Source organism: Aquarana catesbeiana, linkage group LG02 (genome assembly GCF_042186555.1).
Source record: "Aquarana catesbeiana isolate 2022-GZ linkage group LG02, ASM4218655v1, whole genome shotgun sequence".
Classification (NCBI taxonomy): Eukaryota; Metazoa; Chordata; class Amphibia; order Anura; family Ranidae; genus Aquarana; species Aquarana catesbeiana.
The window spans coordinates 307,977,741-307,991,716 of record NC_133325.1 but is presented as its reverse complement, the minus strand read 5'-3'; the positions used below and the strand labels follow the sequence as shown (position 1 = coordinate 307,991,716).

The following is a 13,976-nucleotide window of genomic DNA, read 5'->3' as shown; positions in this document are numbered from 1 at the left end:
AAGGACTTTCAGTCCGTAACATGTAAGGTGTTATATGCTGTATTGACCGCCACTAGTCCACTTTGCCATAGGACAGTGACCAGTTCATGTTACTGTATCACTCTGGGTACTGGTACAATGCTCTTATGTTTAATGTACATGTTTTATATGAATACAATTTTTACTCGTTCTACTCTTTGCTTTGGACTGTCTATCAAAGACCCTAAGGCACTAGGTGCTTTTTTTGCTATTAATTAAATTAAGAACCATTTCTGGGACTAGAGACCTGGAGCTCAGAGAGCTCAAACAAAACGTGCCAGCCACCTTGCAGACACTGGTAAAAAAGTGATGCGCTTCCTGTATGGGAGAGGTTATATAGGGGATCGCTTCCTGTCTAAGACTTTGTCTACCAGTGTCCATTCACCTAGAGATGGCGTATAACCCAGTAGGTAATGAATATTAGCCTAACTCTGTGTCCCATGATGTATGAAAAAGAAAAGATATTTTTGCTATACAGATCATTTTCTAGTCTTATGGACAGTAGGTGAGGAGGACCTCTATAAAATTCCAATAAACCCTAAGGTCATAAGTTCATAAAAGGAAATACAATTTTCAAATATATACATATTAAAACTCAGAGTTCAAAAACCATTTGGGAAGGCTACCGATGCTAGCCTTCTCATTACATGGCTGTCTCTGGCTTTAATATTTCCCAAGTCACTGACCTGAAAAAAAGCATGTAGCAAGAGAGCATAACTCAAACTGCATTCTTATTCTGCGATTCAACAGTGGTAGGGAAACTGATATGCCCTGTACACACGGTCGGATTTTCCAACGGAAAATGTGTGATAGGACCTTGTTGTCAGAAATTCCAACCGTGTGTAGGCTCCATCACACATTTTCTATTGGAATTTCCGACACACAAAGTTTGAGAGCTTGCTATAAAATTTTCCGACAACAAAATCCGTTGTCAGAAATTCCTATCGTGTGTACACAAATCCGACGCACAAAGTGCCATGCATGCTCAGAATAAATTAAGAGGCGAAAGCTATTGGCTACTGCCCCGTTTATAGTCCCGACGTACGTGTTTTACGTCACCGCGTTCAGAACAATTGAATTTTCCGACAACTTTGTGTGACTGTGTGTATGCAAGACAAGTTTGAGCCAACATCCGTTGGAAAAAATCCATGGATTTTGTTGTCGGAATATCCGATCAATGTCCGACCGTGTGTACAGGGCATTACAGGTAGAATGTAATCTATTTTAGCTTAGAATAAATTTCAGAGCAATGATTGGCTGTCCAGTTAAAACCTGCTGTATTTCTATTTAATTTTAACTAGTTGCGGACTGCCCATCATGCATTTACTGTGGCAGGGCATACCTAGTATGTGATCGACGCTTCCGGGTAGGGGGTGCGTGAGCACCCGCCCATGCCACGATTCGTGGCAGCACCGATCCATCTACAGGTCCAGGCCAATGATTTTTTGGTCTGAACCTGCTGATCGATGCTGACCAACAAGAGATCGTCATGTGCCTGGGTTTACAAAACCCAGGCACAGGATGTGGCAAGATCTTCTCTCGTGAAGCCCTTTCCGGTTCCAGAGAGAGAAGATAGTCACAGCAGCACACTTCACACACAGTAAAACACTTGGATAGGCACACTGTATTGGCTTCACTGGTGACGCTAGATAGCGTTAGCGGCAGTCCTATATAGCGTCGGGGTCCTGCCACATATTCCTTAAAAGATAAGTATGGGATTTTTTTTTTATATTCATACTTACCTAGGTGGATGCAATATCAGACCGATGCTGCAGCTGTCCCGACGTCTCTGCACTGAGAACCGAGCCACAGAACACTGCCGGTGGCTCAGTTCTCTCCCCTCCCCAAGCAAAGAGATGCTGCCTATCAGTGAGCATCTCTCCTGCTCTGATCCCCCACGCTCATTGGCATGATGAGCTTTGGAGGGGCGGGGAGCGGCCTGATCACCCCTAAGTTAACCCTTTTACTGCCCTGTCATAGGGTCATTAGTACAGCGTACAAATCTTTTTTCTGATCACTTTATTAGTGTCACAGGTGACACCAGTTAGCAAGACAGCGTTGGATTGCCTGCCACATATTCACCAATACATTTTAACCCTTTGATTGCTAGTAACACTAACACACACACTATACATCTCCACTACTAGTATAGTGTCTGAACGGATCAATATCTTTGATCAGATCTATACTAGCGTCCCCAATAGTTTAATGCCCCCAAAAATGCAGCGTTCGGAGGATCAGCAACGACACCCGCGTTTAGCCCGACACCCAAACAAGTATCAGTAGTTCACGGTCACTCCCGATACAATGCACACAAAACTGCAGCGTTAGAGTCAGGCCTGATCTCTGCTAGCACTAGCAGTTACTTTTTTTGTAGCGGTTCAAGCAGTCCCTGACAGCCAGATGCTCTTTTACCCGTCTGTCTCACTAGGTACTCACTATAATTTTATTGGCCAAAATGTCAAGCGAAATGTACACTAGCGAAGAGGCCTACAGGATTCTGAGCATGACGAGATGAGAGCGATGGGAAAGCCTCTCAGAATCAGGCTCAAAATATGAATCTGTAGCAAGAAGCGGCACCCTGACAGATAGCTCTGACAAAAGGAGTAGAGGTCCCTGCTAAGGTCAGGCATACCTCACCCCGTCCCCCTGTTGCTGAGGTGCTGCAAATTGCAAGATTCCCGTATGCAGCATGTGAGGTACCACCGCGACTGTCAGATCGAGGACAGTAATTTTAGCAGTAGACCCCCCTCTGTAAAATATAGAAGTGGTAACCTGTAAAGGCTTTTAGAAATGTACGCAGTTTGTCGCCGTTGCACGGGCAAGTTCAATTTGAAAACGTGCCTCTATGTACTTGGCATAAGATCATGTTTTATATCTTACTAAACAATTGGGCAATATATTGTGTTTTTGTGCATTAGAATTCAAAAAAGTGTTTAGAGAAAAAAAAAAAATGCAACACCCACTATTTTATTCTGTAGGGCCTCGGCTTTAAATATATATTTTGGGGTTCAAAGTAATTTTCTAGAAAAAAAAAAAAAAAAAATTGATGTTTTTCATGTAAACAAAAAGTGTCAGAAAAGGCTTGGTCTTCAAGTGGTTAGAAGAGTGGGTGATATGTGGCATAAGCTTCTAATATTGGTGATAAAAATGCCAGGACAGTTCAAAAAAACCCCAAAATGACCCCTTTTTGGAAAGTAGACACCCCAAGCTATTTGCTGAGAGGCACGTTGAGTCGATGGAATTTATGTGTTGCCACACGTTTCTGGAAAATGACAATTTTTTTTATTACACAAAGTTGTAACTTTGATATATTGCTCACACATGCCATGGGCATATGTGTAATTACACCCCAAAATACATTCTGCTGCTTCTCCTGAGTACGGGGATACCATATGAGAGACAGTTTTTGGCAGTCTAGCCATATACAGGCCCCCGAAAACCAATCAACGCCTTCAGGCTTGCTAAAGGCATAAATGACTCATTTCACTTCCTCACTACCCATCAGTTTCGGAGGCCCTGAATTGTCAACAGTACAACCCCCACCGGCTGGTCGGAGACCAGAACAAAGCCGGCAGTTTTTAAAAATAGAAACTATTCAAAAACACTGATCTTGGCATTTTGAATACTTTTAAGTGCAGAGGATATCCCTCCATGAAGAGTACCTGTTACTGCCCATTACTGTCACAAGGGATGTTTAGGCAGCAGAATAAATCGGTATCGGTCCTGAAAAAACAATATTGGTTGACCCCTAAATTATATATATATATATATATATATATATATATATATATATATATATATATATATATATATATATATATATATATTATATATATATATATATATATATATATATATAATCTCTCTATCATCAGCTCAATGTTATGTATGCTTCAATAAAGTTTAGTTTCTGTCCATGAGATTTCTAGTTGATTTTAGGGTTTTATCTTCTGATTGAAGATCACATTTTGCCATGTGAAGGTCACGTATTGGTATTAAAACACTCCCCAAATTACAACTTTTCCATGTGCAGAAGCAACAGTAGTTGAGGAAAACATTTCCTGGTGAGAACTTAATGCTGCCGACGTGAAAAAAGATGGGGGACCAAATAATGCACTTCTATATTTATTGCTGCAGCATCAATGTCTAATAAAGCTCTGAGCCAGCACAGCCTTGCTTTAGCAGTGAGAAAAGTAAAAACAGATGCCCATCTCACGGGCACTGGAGTGCGCAAGAAAAAAAAACAAAAAACAAAAAAAAAAAAAAAACCAGCTGAAACATTAGTTGCACAGATGGCTGTGTTCTGTGGATAGCAGGGATGCTCAGGTAGCTTACTACACATTTGTCCCACAAATTGAATTCCTAATGTGATGGGGAAATGGTTTTCATCATTTAAAGCTGCCCAAGGCTTTTTTGCCATTCTAAAATTTGCTCAGATTTTGTTGTAAATAATAATATGCATAAAACAGAACAGAACCTACTGGTAAACAACTGTCTTTGTTCAAAGTAAGGTTATTCCTTTATGCTAAACCTTCACTGTGCCATGATTAAAGGCTAATTTTACATCCCAGACAAAAAAAAAAAAAAAAAGTGCTTTATCTATGCAGTCTTGGCTCAAGTCATTAAAATTCAGAGGAAGAAGAAATCAGAGTCTACATAAAGACTTTTCAGTTAAACCAGGTTTGGTTTTAAATACTTGGTACAGTTACGTATATAACTGGTTAAGTCTGCATTGAGTATTAGACTGTATATTTTCAACAGAATGTAAAACATTTAATGCTTGCGCCTACAGAAAAAACCCCTAAATTTGTGTCTGCTACACAGTGAGTGAATATTGGCCCGACAAGAGCACCTTTCAGGCCAGCTGACCTGTTCCAAGCTCACGTTTTCTAATATATATATATATATATATATATATATATATATATATATATATATATATATATACATACATACATACATACATACATACATACATACATACATACACACACACACACACACATAGTCAGTCGGCTAAAAATCTCTAAATCACCACCATTACTAGTAAAAAAAAATAAAAAAAAATAAATAAAAATGCCATAAATCTATCCCATAGTTTGTAGACGCTATAACTTTTGCGCAAACCAATCAATCAATATTTGCTTTTTACCAAAAATATGTAGAAGAATATATATTGGCCAAAACTGATGAAGAAATTTGATTTTTAAAAACATTTTTGGGGATATTACAGCAAAAAAATTTTTTTTTTTGTTTATAGCGTAATTTTGTTAGGGTACAGCGTCACACGACCGCGCAATTGTCAGTTAAAGCGGCGCAGTGCCATATCGCAAAAAATGGCCTGGTCATTAAGCAGGCAAATCTTCTGGTCTGCAAGTGGTACAAAAAAAAAAAAAAAAAAAAAAAAGAGAAGGAGGCCTGTATGCTGCATCTTCAATGCTTAAAAATGCACATTTTAAAAAGATCAAATGGTAGCTAAAGCACATATTGACTTTAAATACTACTTGGGAAATACCAGAAATATCTGCAATTGAACTGCCCTGTAGGTAGATACTGGTAGGCTAAACCAGTGTTTCTCAACTCCAGTCCTCAAGGCGCCCTAACAATTCATGTTTTCAGCATTTCCCTCATATAAAAAGGCTGCGGTAATTACTAAGACAGTGAAACTGATCAAATCATCTGTGCAAAATAATGGAAAGCCTGAAAACATGACCTATTGGTGCACCTTGAGGGATGGAGTTGAGAAACACTGGGCTAAACCACATAACATATTGGCTTTAAATACCACTTATAAATACCAGAAGATATCTCTGCAATTGAACTGCCCCGTAGGACCAATTGCCATTGACAGAGCAGGGTAGTCTTGCATAGTTTGCTGAAGTTTCAATTATCTGATGGAGCATGCAGCAGAAGTGAGGCTCCAATGTGATTCAGTGGCGAGTAAACAACTATAGCCGTAGATTTGCTACTGGAGTTCTCAAGTGCTAAAGAGGCAAATGGGTGAATCAGAAATCAACTGTCCATCCACAAACTCAAACTCACAGGCAGAACATGTAGAACAGTTAGCTACGCAAAAACGTATTTCACTAATAGTAGACAGCATCAACACTCCTTCAGAACTGAATGTTTCTATTGAGAAATCACACGCTCCAAGGTTCAACCATACTAAGAAACAGCTGCCACTGTAGTGGGCACACTTGCACATTGCTCACAAAAGTGCTCAATACAGAAGGACCAAAGTGTGGGTGGGCAAAGACAAGAAACCTGGAGCATAATGCCCTGGATTGCGCACATTTATCTGTTTTCAAAATCAAAATTATCTTACCATTGGCATCATGAGAATACTCTATTCCAGAGACTGTGCAGCGTCTGAAGACCATTTTATTCTCTGTTAGTGTTCCAGTTTTGTCGGAAAAGATATACTGTATCTGACCTAAGTCCTCAGTGATGTTAAGGGCACGGCACTGTAGACGGGAGTCTGTTTCTTCATCATACAGGTCCTTATCTTGATGAATAAGATAAACTTGGCAGATTTTAACAACCTCAATGGAAACGTAGAGGGACACTGGGATAAGCACCTGCCATTAATAAAATGAAATGAAATAGGATTTTAACTGGTATAGCTTTCCCTTCAATACCAAACTGGATAAGATAACACGTCATAAAAATGGACTTCGGGCCAAATTATTATTCCAATATTGCAGCAAGGCAAAATAAGCAAGCATACAAAAAGGAGCCCATACCCAACAAAACTGGCCAATACCGTGGCAGGGAAACTTTGGAGTTTTGTCAGAGTGACCATCAGGTTCTTGGTCACCTCCCTGCTTAAGGCCCTTCTCCGATCGCTCAGTTTGGCTGGGTGGTCCCGCTCTAGGAAGAGTCCTGGTTGTTCCAAACTTTTTCCATTTACGGATGATAGAGGCCACTCTGCTCATTGGGACCTTCAATGCTGCAGAAACTTTTCTGTACACTTCCCCAGATCTGTGCCTCGATACAATCCCATCTCGGAGGTCTACAGACAATTCCTTGGACTTCAAGGCTTGGTTTGTGCTCTGACATGCACTGTTAACTGCAAGACCTTATATAGACAGGTATCTGCCTTTCCAAATCATGTCCAATCAACTGAAGTTACCACAGGTGGACTCCAACTAAAGCCCCATACACACTATTAGATTGTCTGCAGATATTTGTCTTCAGATTTACCAAAACCATGTAGTGCGAGGGCCTGCCTGATTGCATACAAAATTGAAACTCTTAAGGTTTGACCTCATATTATATGATTTTAAAAATCTGAAAAAAAACAAAAATCTGCAGAAAATCTAACAGCATGTATGGGGATTGTAGAAACATCTTAAGGATGATCTCAGGGATGATCAGTGGAAACAGGATGTACCTGAGCTCAATTTGGAGTGTCATGGGAAAGGCTGTGAATACTTATGTACATGTGATTTTTTTAGTTTATTTTTAATAAATTAGCAAACATTTCAAACAAACTTCTTTCATGTTGTCATTATGGGGCATGGTTTGTAGAATTTTGAGAAAAATAATTAAATTTAAATTATTTTGGAATAAAGCTGTCACAAAATATGGAAAAAGTCAAGTGCTGTGAATACTTTCCGGATGCACTGTATACACACAATTTTTTCTTTAATTAAATGGCACTGTATCTGTAAAGTAAAGGACAGATGGTGGCAAGAAAACTCATTTAGGCATAAGTTTTTTTTTTTTTTTTTTAATAATGTATTTAATGCAAAATAGTGCACACATACAATGTGTCTTTGTGGACAGAACTTGGGATTCAGAGCTACAGATCAGAGCCAACAGCCAAAGATATAGATATATAGATTAATATATAAAGCGGGTAAAATATTAACAATCACCATTTTTCTAGGTAAATATATTTTTAAACCTGCTTTTGACATGAAATGTTCACCATGTCGGTAACAACCAATGCAATCCATGCATACAAAGAAACCAAAACAAATAAAGTTCAAAAATTAAGTTAGGTGTAATAAAATGGAATGACACAGGCAAAAAGTATTGAACACGCCAACTGAAATGTATTGACCACATCGTACACAATCCTTTGTTGGTAATGACAGCTTCAAGACCCCTTCTCTATGGAGAAACTAATTGCAGGCCTTGCTCAGGTGTAATTTTGGCCCATTCTTCAACACAGTCATCAAATCTTGAAGGTTCCGTGGGCCTCTATGAACTTTGATCTTTAGTTCTTTCCATAGATTTTTCTATTGGATTCAAGTCAGGTGATTGGCTGGGCCATTCTAGCAGCTTTATTTTCTGTGAAACCAATTGAGAGTTTCCTTGGCTTTGTGTTTGGGATCATTGTCTTGCTGAAATGTCCACCCTCGTTTCATTTTTCATCATCCTGGTAGATGGCAGCAGATTCTTTAATCAAGAATGTCTTGGTACATTTTTCCATTCATCCTTCCTTCAATGATATGAAGTTTGCCAGTACCATATGCTGAAAACAGCCCCACCCCATGTTCTCACCTCCAAACCTCACGGTTGCTATGGTGTTTTTGAGGTAAATGTGCAGTGCCATTTCACCTCCAAACATGGGGTATATTATGGCATCCAAACAGTTAAATTTTGGTCTCATCTGACTAGACTATATTCTCCCAGTATTTCACAGGCTTGTCTAAATGTTGTGCAGCAAACTTTAAAACAAGCTTCAACATGCTTTTTCTTCAGCAATGGAGTCTTGCGTGGTGAGTGTGCATACAGGCCATGGCGGTTGAGTTAATTACTTATTGTTTTCTTTTAAACAATTTTACCTGCTAATCCGCACGTGGTCCTTAGCTCTCGGACAACTCTTCTCATAATTCTTTTCACTTTCCTGTCAGAAATCTTGCAAGGAGCACCTGGCCGTGGCTGGTTTATGGTAAAATTAGGTTAATTCAATTCCACTTACGGCTTATGGCCCCAACAGTGCTCATTGGAACATTCAAAATTTTAGATATCCTTCTGTAACCAAAGCCATCAGTATGTTTTGCAACAATAAGTTTGTGAAGGTCTTGAGAGAGCTGTTTGCTTTTACTTATCATGAGAGTTTTCTTGTGCGACACCTTGGCAATGAACCACCTTTTTATAGGCCATCAGTTGAGACTGAACTAGTGGATATTAATTTGCACTGACAAGGGGCAGGATTGCTTTCTAATTACTCAATTTCAGCTGGTGTCTTGGCTTTCCATGCCTTTTTGCACCTCCCTTTTTCCTTGTGTCAATCCATATTATTACACAACTTAATTTCTGAAGTTATTTGTTTTGGTTTCTTTGTATGTATTGCATGGGTTGTTAGCGACATGATGAAAATTTCATGTCAATGGCACCTTTAGAAATAGGATTTACCTAGAAAAACGGTTACGTTTTCAATAATTATTTTACCTGCTGTGTATAATTATATATTACACACACACACACACACACACACACACACACACCACAAAAAAAATGCAATAATAGAAATTACCAGGTATATAGTAAACATTTTTTTCCTTTAAATACATCAGTGCCATTTAAAAAAAAAAAAAAAGTTTATGTATGTTTATAGAAAAATGAATTTGTGATCCTTTATTATGTATTGTTGTGTTCAATGGTAATCATAACATAAAGCAAGACGAAAAGTATTGAAAATTGAAATTAACATATGCTTAAAAGTATGTTTATATATCAGAAGACTGCAAAAAGTTACCTGTAAAACAATGATCATAGTGAAAAATAAATACACTGCAGAAAGCAGGGGCTTCACATAATTTCCATCAGTTCCGAGGACATCAAACACTGGTCTCTTCTCTCCATACTGCCATACCCATAGTGCATGACCTGCCCCCCCACAAAAAAAAAAAAAAAAAAAAAAAAAAAAAAAAAGAAGTCAAATAGAAGTAAAAAGTATATTTTTTATCAGTTTACTAGTGATGCTTCCTGCAGAAATGAGGTGGACTGTGGCATACATTGCTGTTACCCTTCTTTTACTATGAAGCAATTTAGCACAGGAATGGTAGGTGGCTCATGTACCAGCAGGTCTTAAAAACCAGAATAAAAGTCACTGTTTAGCATAATGTAGCCAATAAAAACTCCTCTGTATACCAGATTTTTTTTTTTAGGTTTTCTTCTATACTTACAGACTAGCTATATATAATTTTAGCTGATCGCCTCATACCCTTGACTATAGTTGACAAGTCACCAGGTGGTTCCTTAGGTTTGGACGCTGTTGCCTCATTGCAGAAAACACCTGATCAGGAACTGCAGCAGGTATTTAATAGCGTAGGCCAGTGATGGCGAACTTATGGCACGCGCGCCACAGCTGGCACACTGAGCCCTCTTTGTGGGAACACAACACGCCGCCAAAATAAGGGGGGGATCCCCCAGCCAGGCAGCCACTTGTGCAACATTTAGGGGGGGGGGTGTAAAATGTGTTCCTCCGTTGTCCCTAGGGTCTGTTGCTGCAGCTTATTGCCTTCCCCGGACCTCTACACCTCCAGTGAGGCATTCCTCTCTGCAGCACCCTATTCCAGCTCTCCCCGGCTTCAGGACTACTTTGCTACAGCCCGTCCTGCTGGCAAATGCACTGCGACCTGACAGCGGACGGGGAGGTGCTGCGAGCAAATCATGGCCATGGTAGAGGTGCAGTGGCTGCTAGCTGACCTCTCAGCGACCGGGACACCAAGGAGCAGCTGGATGGTGGGGAGTCCTGCAATACTGCCTGCCCAGTGCTTGGGAGAGCCCTGATGTGATGGATGATGAGGCCATGGAGAGGTAAGGAGGATGGATGGATCCTCCAATCTACATTGCACTGTGTATAGGGGGGTGAGAGTAGTGTAGGAAGTGTGTCAGGTAGGTCAGTGTATGTTGCACAGTGCATTCTGAGCAAAACACATTCCTGTGGACTCCAGTCCTCCTGTCAGTTGTGGAACCTGCGCTGCATATTCAACCCTGGCAATATGCAGCACAGGTCCCGCAATCCCTCCTGGTATTTCACAGTGTTGGCTGCTGGGACCGCGGGCATCCTAGGAACCAATGAGATGCTTTAGTGCAGACCTGTTGCCACCTCCCACAGCTCCTGCCTCTCTGTTAACCAGTGTGTAATACCAGCGGGGTGGGAGTCTAGACAGCCAGTGTAAGCTAGTAAAGTACCCATGCAAGGGGGAACTGAGATGGTTACAAATATGTGGGGGGTGGGTTGAATGGCTCTAATGGGGACACAAACCTGTGTGGGGGGGCTGATAGCTCTGATGGGGTCACAAATATGCAGGCAGGGTGGGCTGTAAAGGGGACACAAATGTGCTGGGAGACTGACGAGTGATTGGGGCTCGAAATTGTCAGGGGCTTTAATGGGGATACCCTGATGAGTGATGGGGACACAGATGAATGGGGAGACAGATGAATGGGGACATGATGCTCCAGCATTTAGGTGCCAGCAAAGGATACAGGAGCACCATCCAGGCCCGCTGTCAGCAGCAAGTCAAATTCTATTCTTCTACTGTGGATTTATTTATAAATGATTTTTCTGGCCCGCGAATGTGTGTAAAATAGAATGTGGCCCTCAAAGTAAACTGTACTGTCTCCCTTCATTTTGTAGAGCGCTGTGCAAACTGTAGGCACTTTACAAATCATGAATCATAATTCTTCTAGGCAAGAAAAGTTCTGCATAAAATATTTTGAGTGCTATAACAAGTATAATTTCTAAAAATAATGCTAAGGAAAATTAGAGACCAATTTAATACAGGTTTATTCACCTGCGTTCTAAAAAGTAGATTTATCCAGCTATAAAAATGACTGAAGCTAGTCAGACATTAGGAAGTCATCAGGCATCTGTCAATCCGATCTTCACTATAAACTCAGAAACGTTTGCACCCTACAACTGTATATGTCCATATCGTACCTATTTGATGCATTTTATTTCACATTATCAATGACAAATTCCCACATGGACGGAGAACAACAATTTTTTACATATACCATAATACAGAATAAAGAATATTCAATCTACTAGCCCATCAGCACATCACAGTAGGGTGACAGGAACGAGCTCCAGTTGTTGGAGGACAGAGGGACCTGCTAGATCCAGGATCCTGGGACAAACCATTGGACGAGACAGCAAAGGTCTAGCAGATGCACATTGCAGAATGCAGAAAAATACCTGCAAGGAACAATGAGGCCTTATAAAAGGGTTTCTATGTCTTTAAACAGAGGGATGTCCTTGACAAACAGTCTGGTCAAGAAAGGGTCACATCTGAGTCAGAGCAGTTTTTTGGGAACCCCTTCTCCATAGGGTATTGCTGGGCAACACTCTTAGAAGTAACAAAGACCTTTTCTCGGTTAGGCCAATCACTATATTAGGACTGGATGCAATAAGGAATGCACTGCAAGGTCCTAACAGATTGAGGGCTGTTTATAGAAAGCAAAACTAGTCGCTTTATGCATCTAGGAATGTGCAGACTGTGTTAAGGAGTGAGACGCTATCTATTTTTACATTTTGGAGTAATACCTAGAGACTAAGCCCAGTTCTCAAATAAGGATAAAAAGGTACAATCCTCCTCACAAGCAAACAATTGAAGAAGCAACTGCAGCCTAAAGGAATTTAGTGATGGACTCTGGAGGAGAGAACACAGTCATGCTTGCGGCCCCTGAGCTATTATGGCTACAATTCCGACTATAAAACACAGCCATCATAATTGAGAATTCTTCTATAGACAATAGCCCAGGAAGGGGAGGGAAGAAGGAAGACTCAGAGGGAAGCTGCAACTCAAACACGGAACTCAATGGTGGGCTATTGGTGTCAAGTCTTTGAGAAGCTAAACCGCAAGCCCTCCTGGAATGGTTAGAGGATCATATGCTGGCAAAGCCCACGTGACTGACTGGGATGTGAACGCTTTTATTAATAATAGTTGACACCCCTGTCTGTCTTTGCTGTCAATTTTTTTCCCCTTCTATGTTCTTTTTTTGTGCTTTTTTGTTTCCTCCCCAAGAAGGATAAGTGTTACAAAATCTTTAGATTCTTTATAATTGTTCTTTTTATATAATAGTTGGTGCATGATGTGTCCTATTTGAGGCATATCCTTATGAGTGAGAGTTGGGAGCCACCTTGTTCCAAAATGAAGCTTGGTTTCTCTCCTGTTATCCATGGAACCTAGAGGGTATATAATGCACTATGACCAGGTGTAGCGTCCATACTCCAGAAGACGTTGACTGCGACAAAATGCATAGGGGAGGAGCTACGTACAGTGACATCATGCAACAGGAAGTATGATTTGGACATTTATGACCTTTGCATACAGTGCTGTTGAGATACATACATTAGGATATAAAAAGTGTACACACCTGTTAAATTGTCAAGTTTCTGTGATGTAAAAAAAATATGAGACAAAGAAATCATTTCAGAACTTCCCACCTTTAATGTGACCTACAAACTGATAAACTGTACAACTCAGTTGAAAAATAAAACTGAAATCTTTTTTTTTTTGGGGGGGGGGGCTTGGGGAGTAAAAAAAAAAAAAGAAATAATGCGGTTGCATTAGTGTTCACACCTTCTTATAAAACTGGGGATGTAGCTGTGTTCAGAATTAAGCAATCCCATTCAAACTCATGTTAAATACACACCTGCCATAATTTAAAGTTCCTCTGATTAACCCCAAATAAAGCTCAGCTGTTCCAGTAGGTCTTCCTAACATTTTTTTTGTCGCATCCTACATCAAAAGCCATGGTCTGCAGAGAGCTTCCAAAGCATCAAAAATGATCTCATTGTTAAACGGTATCAGTCAGGAGAAGGGTACAAAAGAATTTCCAAGGCATTCGATATACCATGGAACACAGTGAAGACAGTCATTGTCAAGTGGAGAAAATATGGCACAACAGTGACATTATCAAGAACTGGACATCCCTCCAAAATTGATGAAAAGACAAGAAAACTGATCTAAGAGGCCTACAGCAACATT

At 40.2% G+C, this 13,976-nt stretch overlaps 1 protein-coding gene across 1 annotated transcript in view; it reads right to left on the bottom strand.

Moving 5' to 3' along the window:
* ATP10A (ATPase phospholipid transporting 10A (putative)) overlaps positions 1-13,976 on the bottom strand; it is a 256,901-nt gene that overhangs the window by 142,887 nt on the left and 100,038 nt on the right. Inside the window, exons 6-7 of the mRNA XM_073614639.1 lie at positions 9,734-9,864; positions 6,347-6,599 (exon numbers count right to left, since the gene is read on the bottom strand). Coding sequence (XP_073470740.1) covers positions 6,347-6,599; positions 9,734-9,864 — 384 coding nt within the window. The remainder of the gene's footprint in view (positions 1-6,346; positions 6,600-9,733; positions 9,865-13,976) is intronic.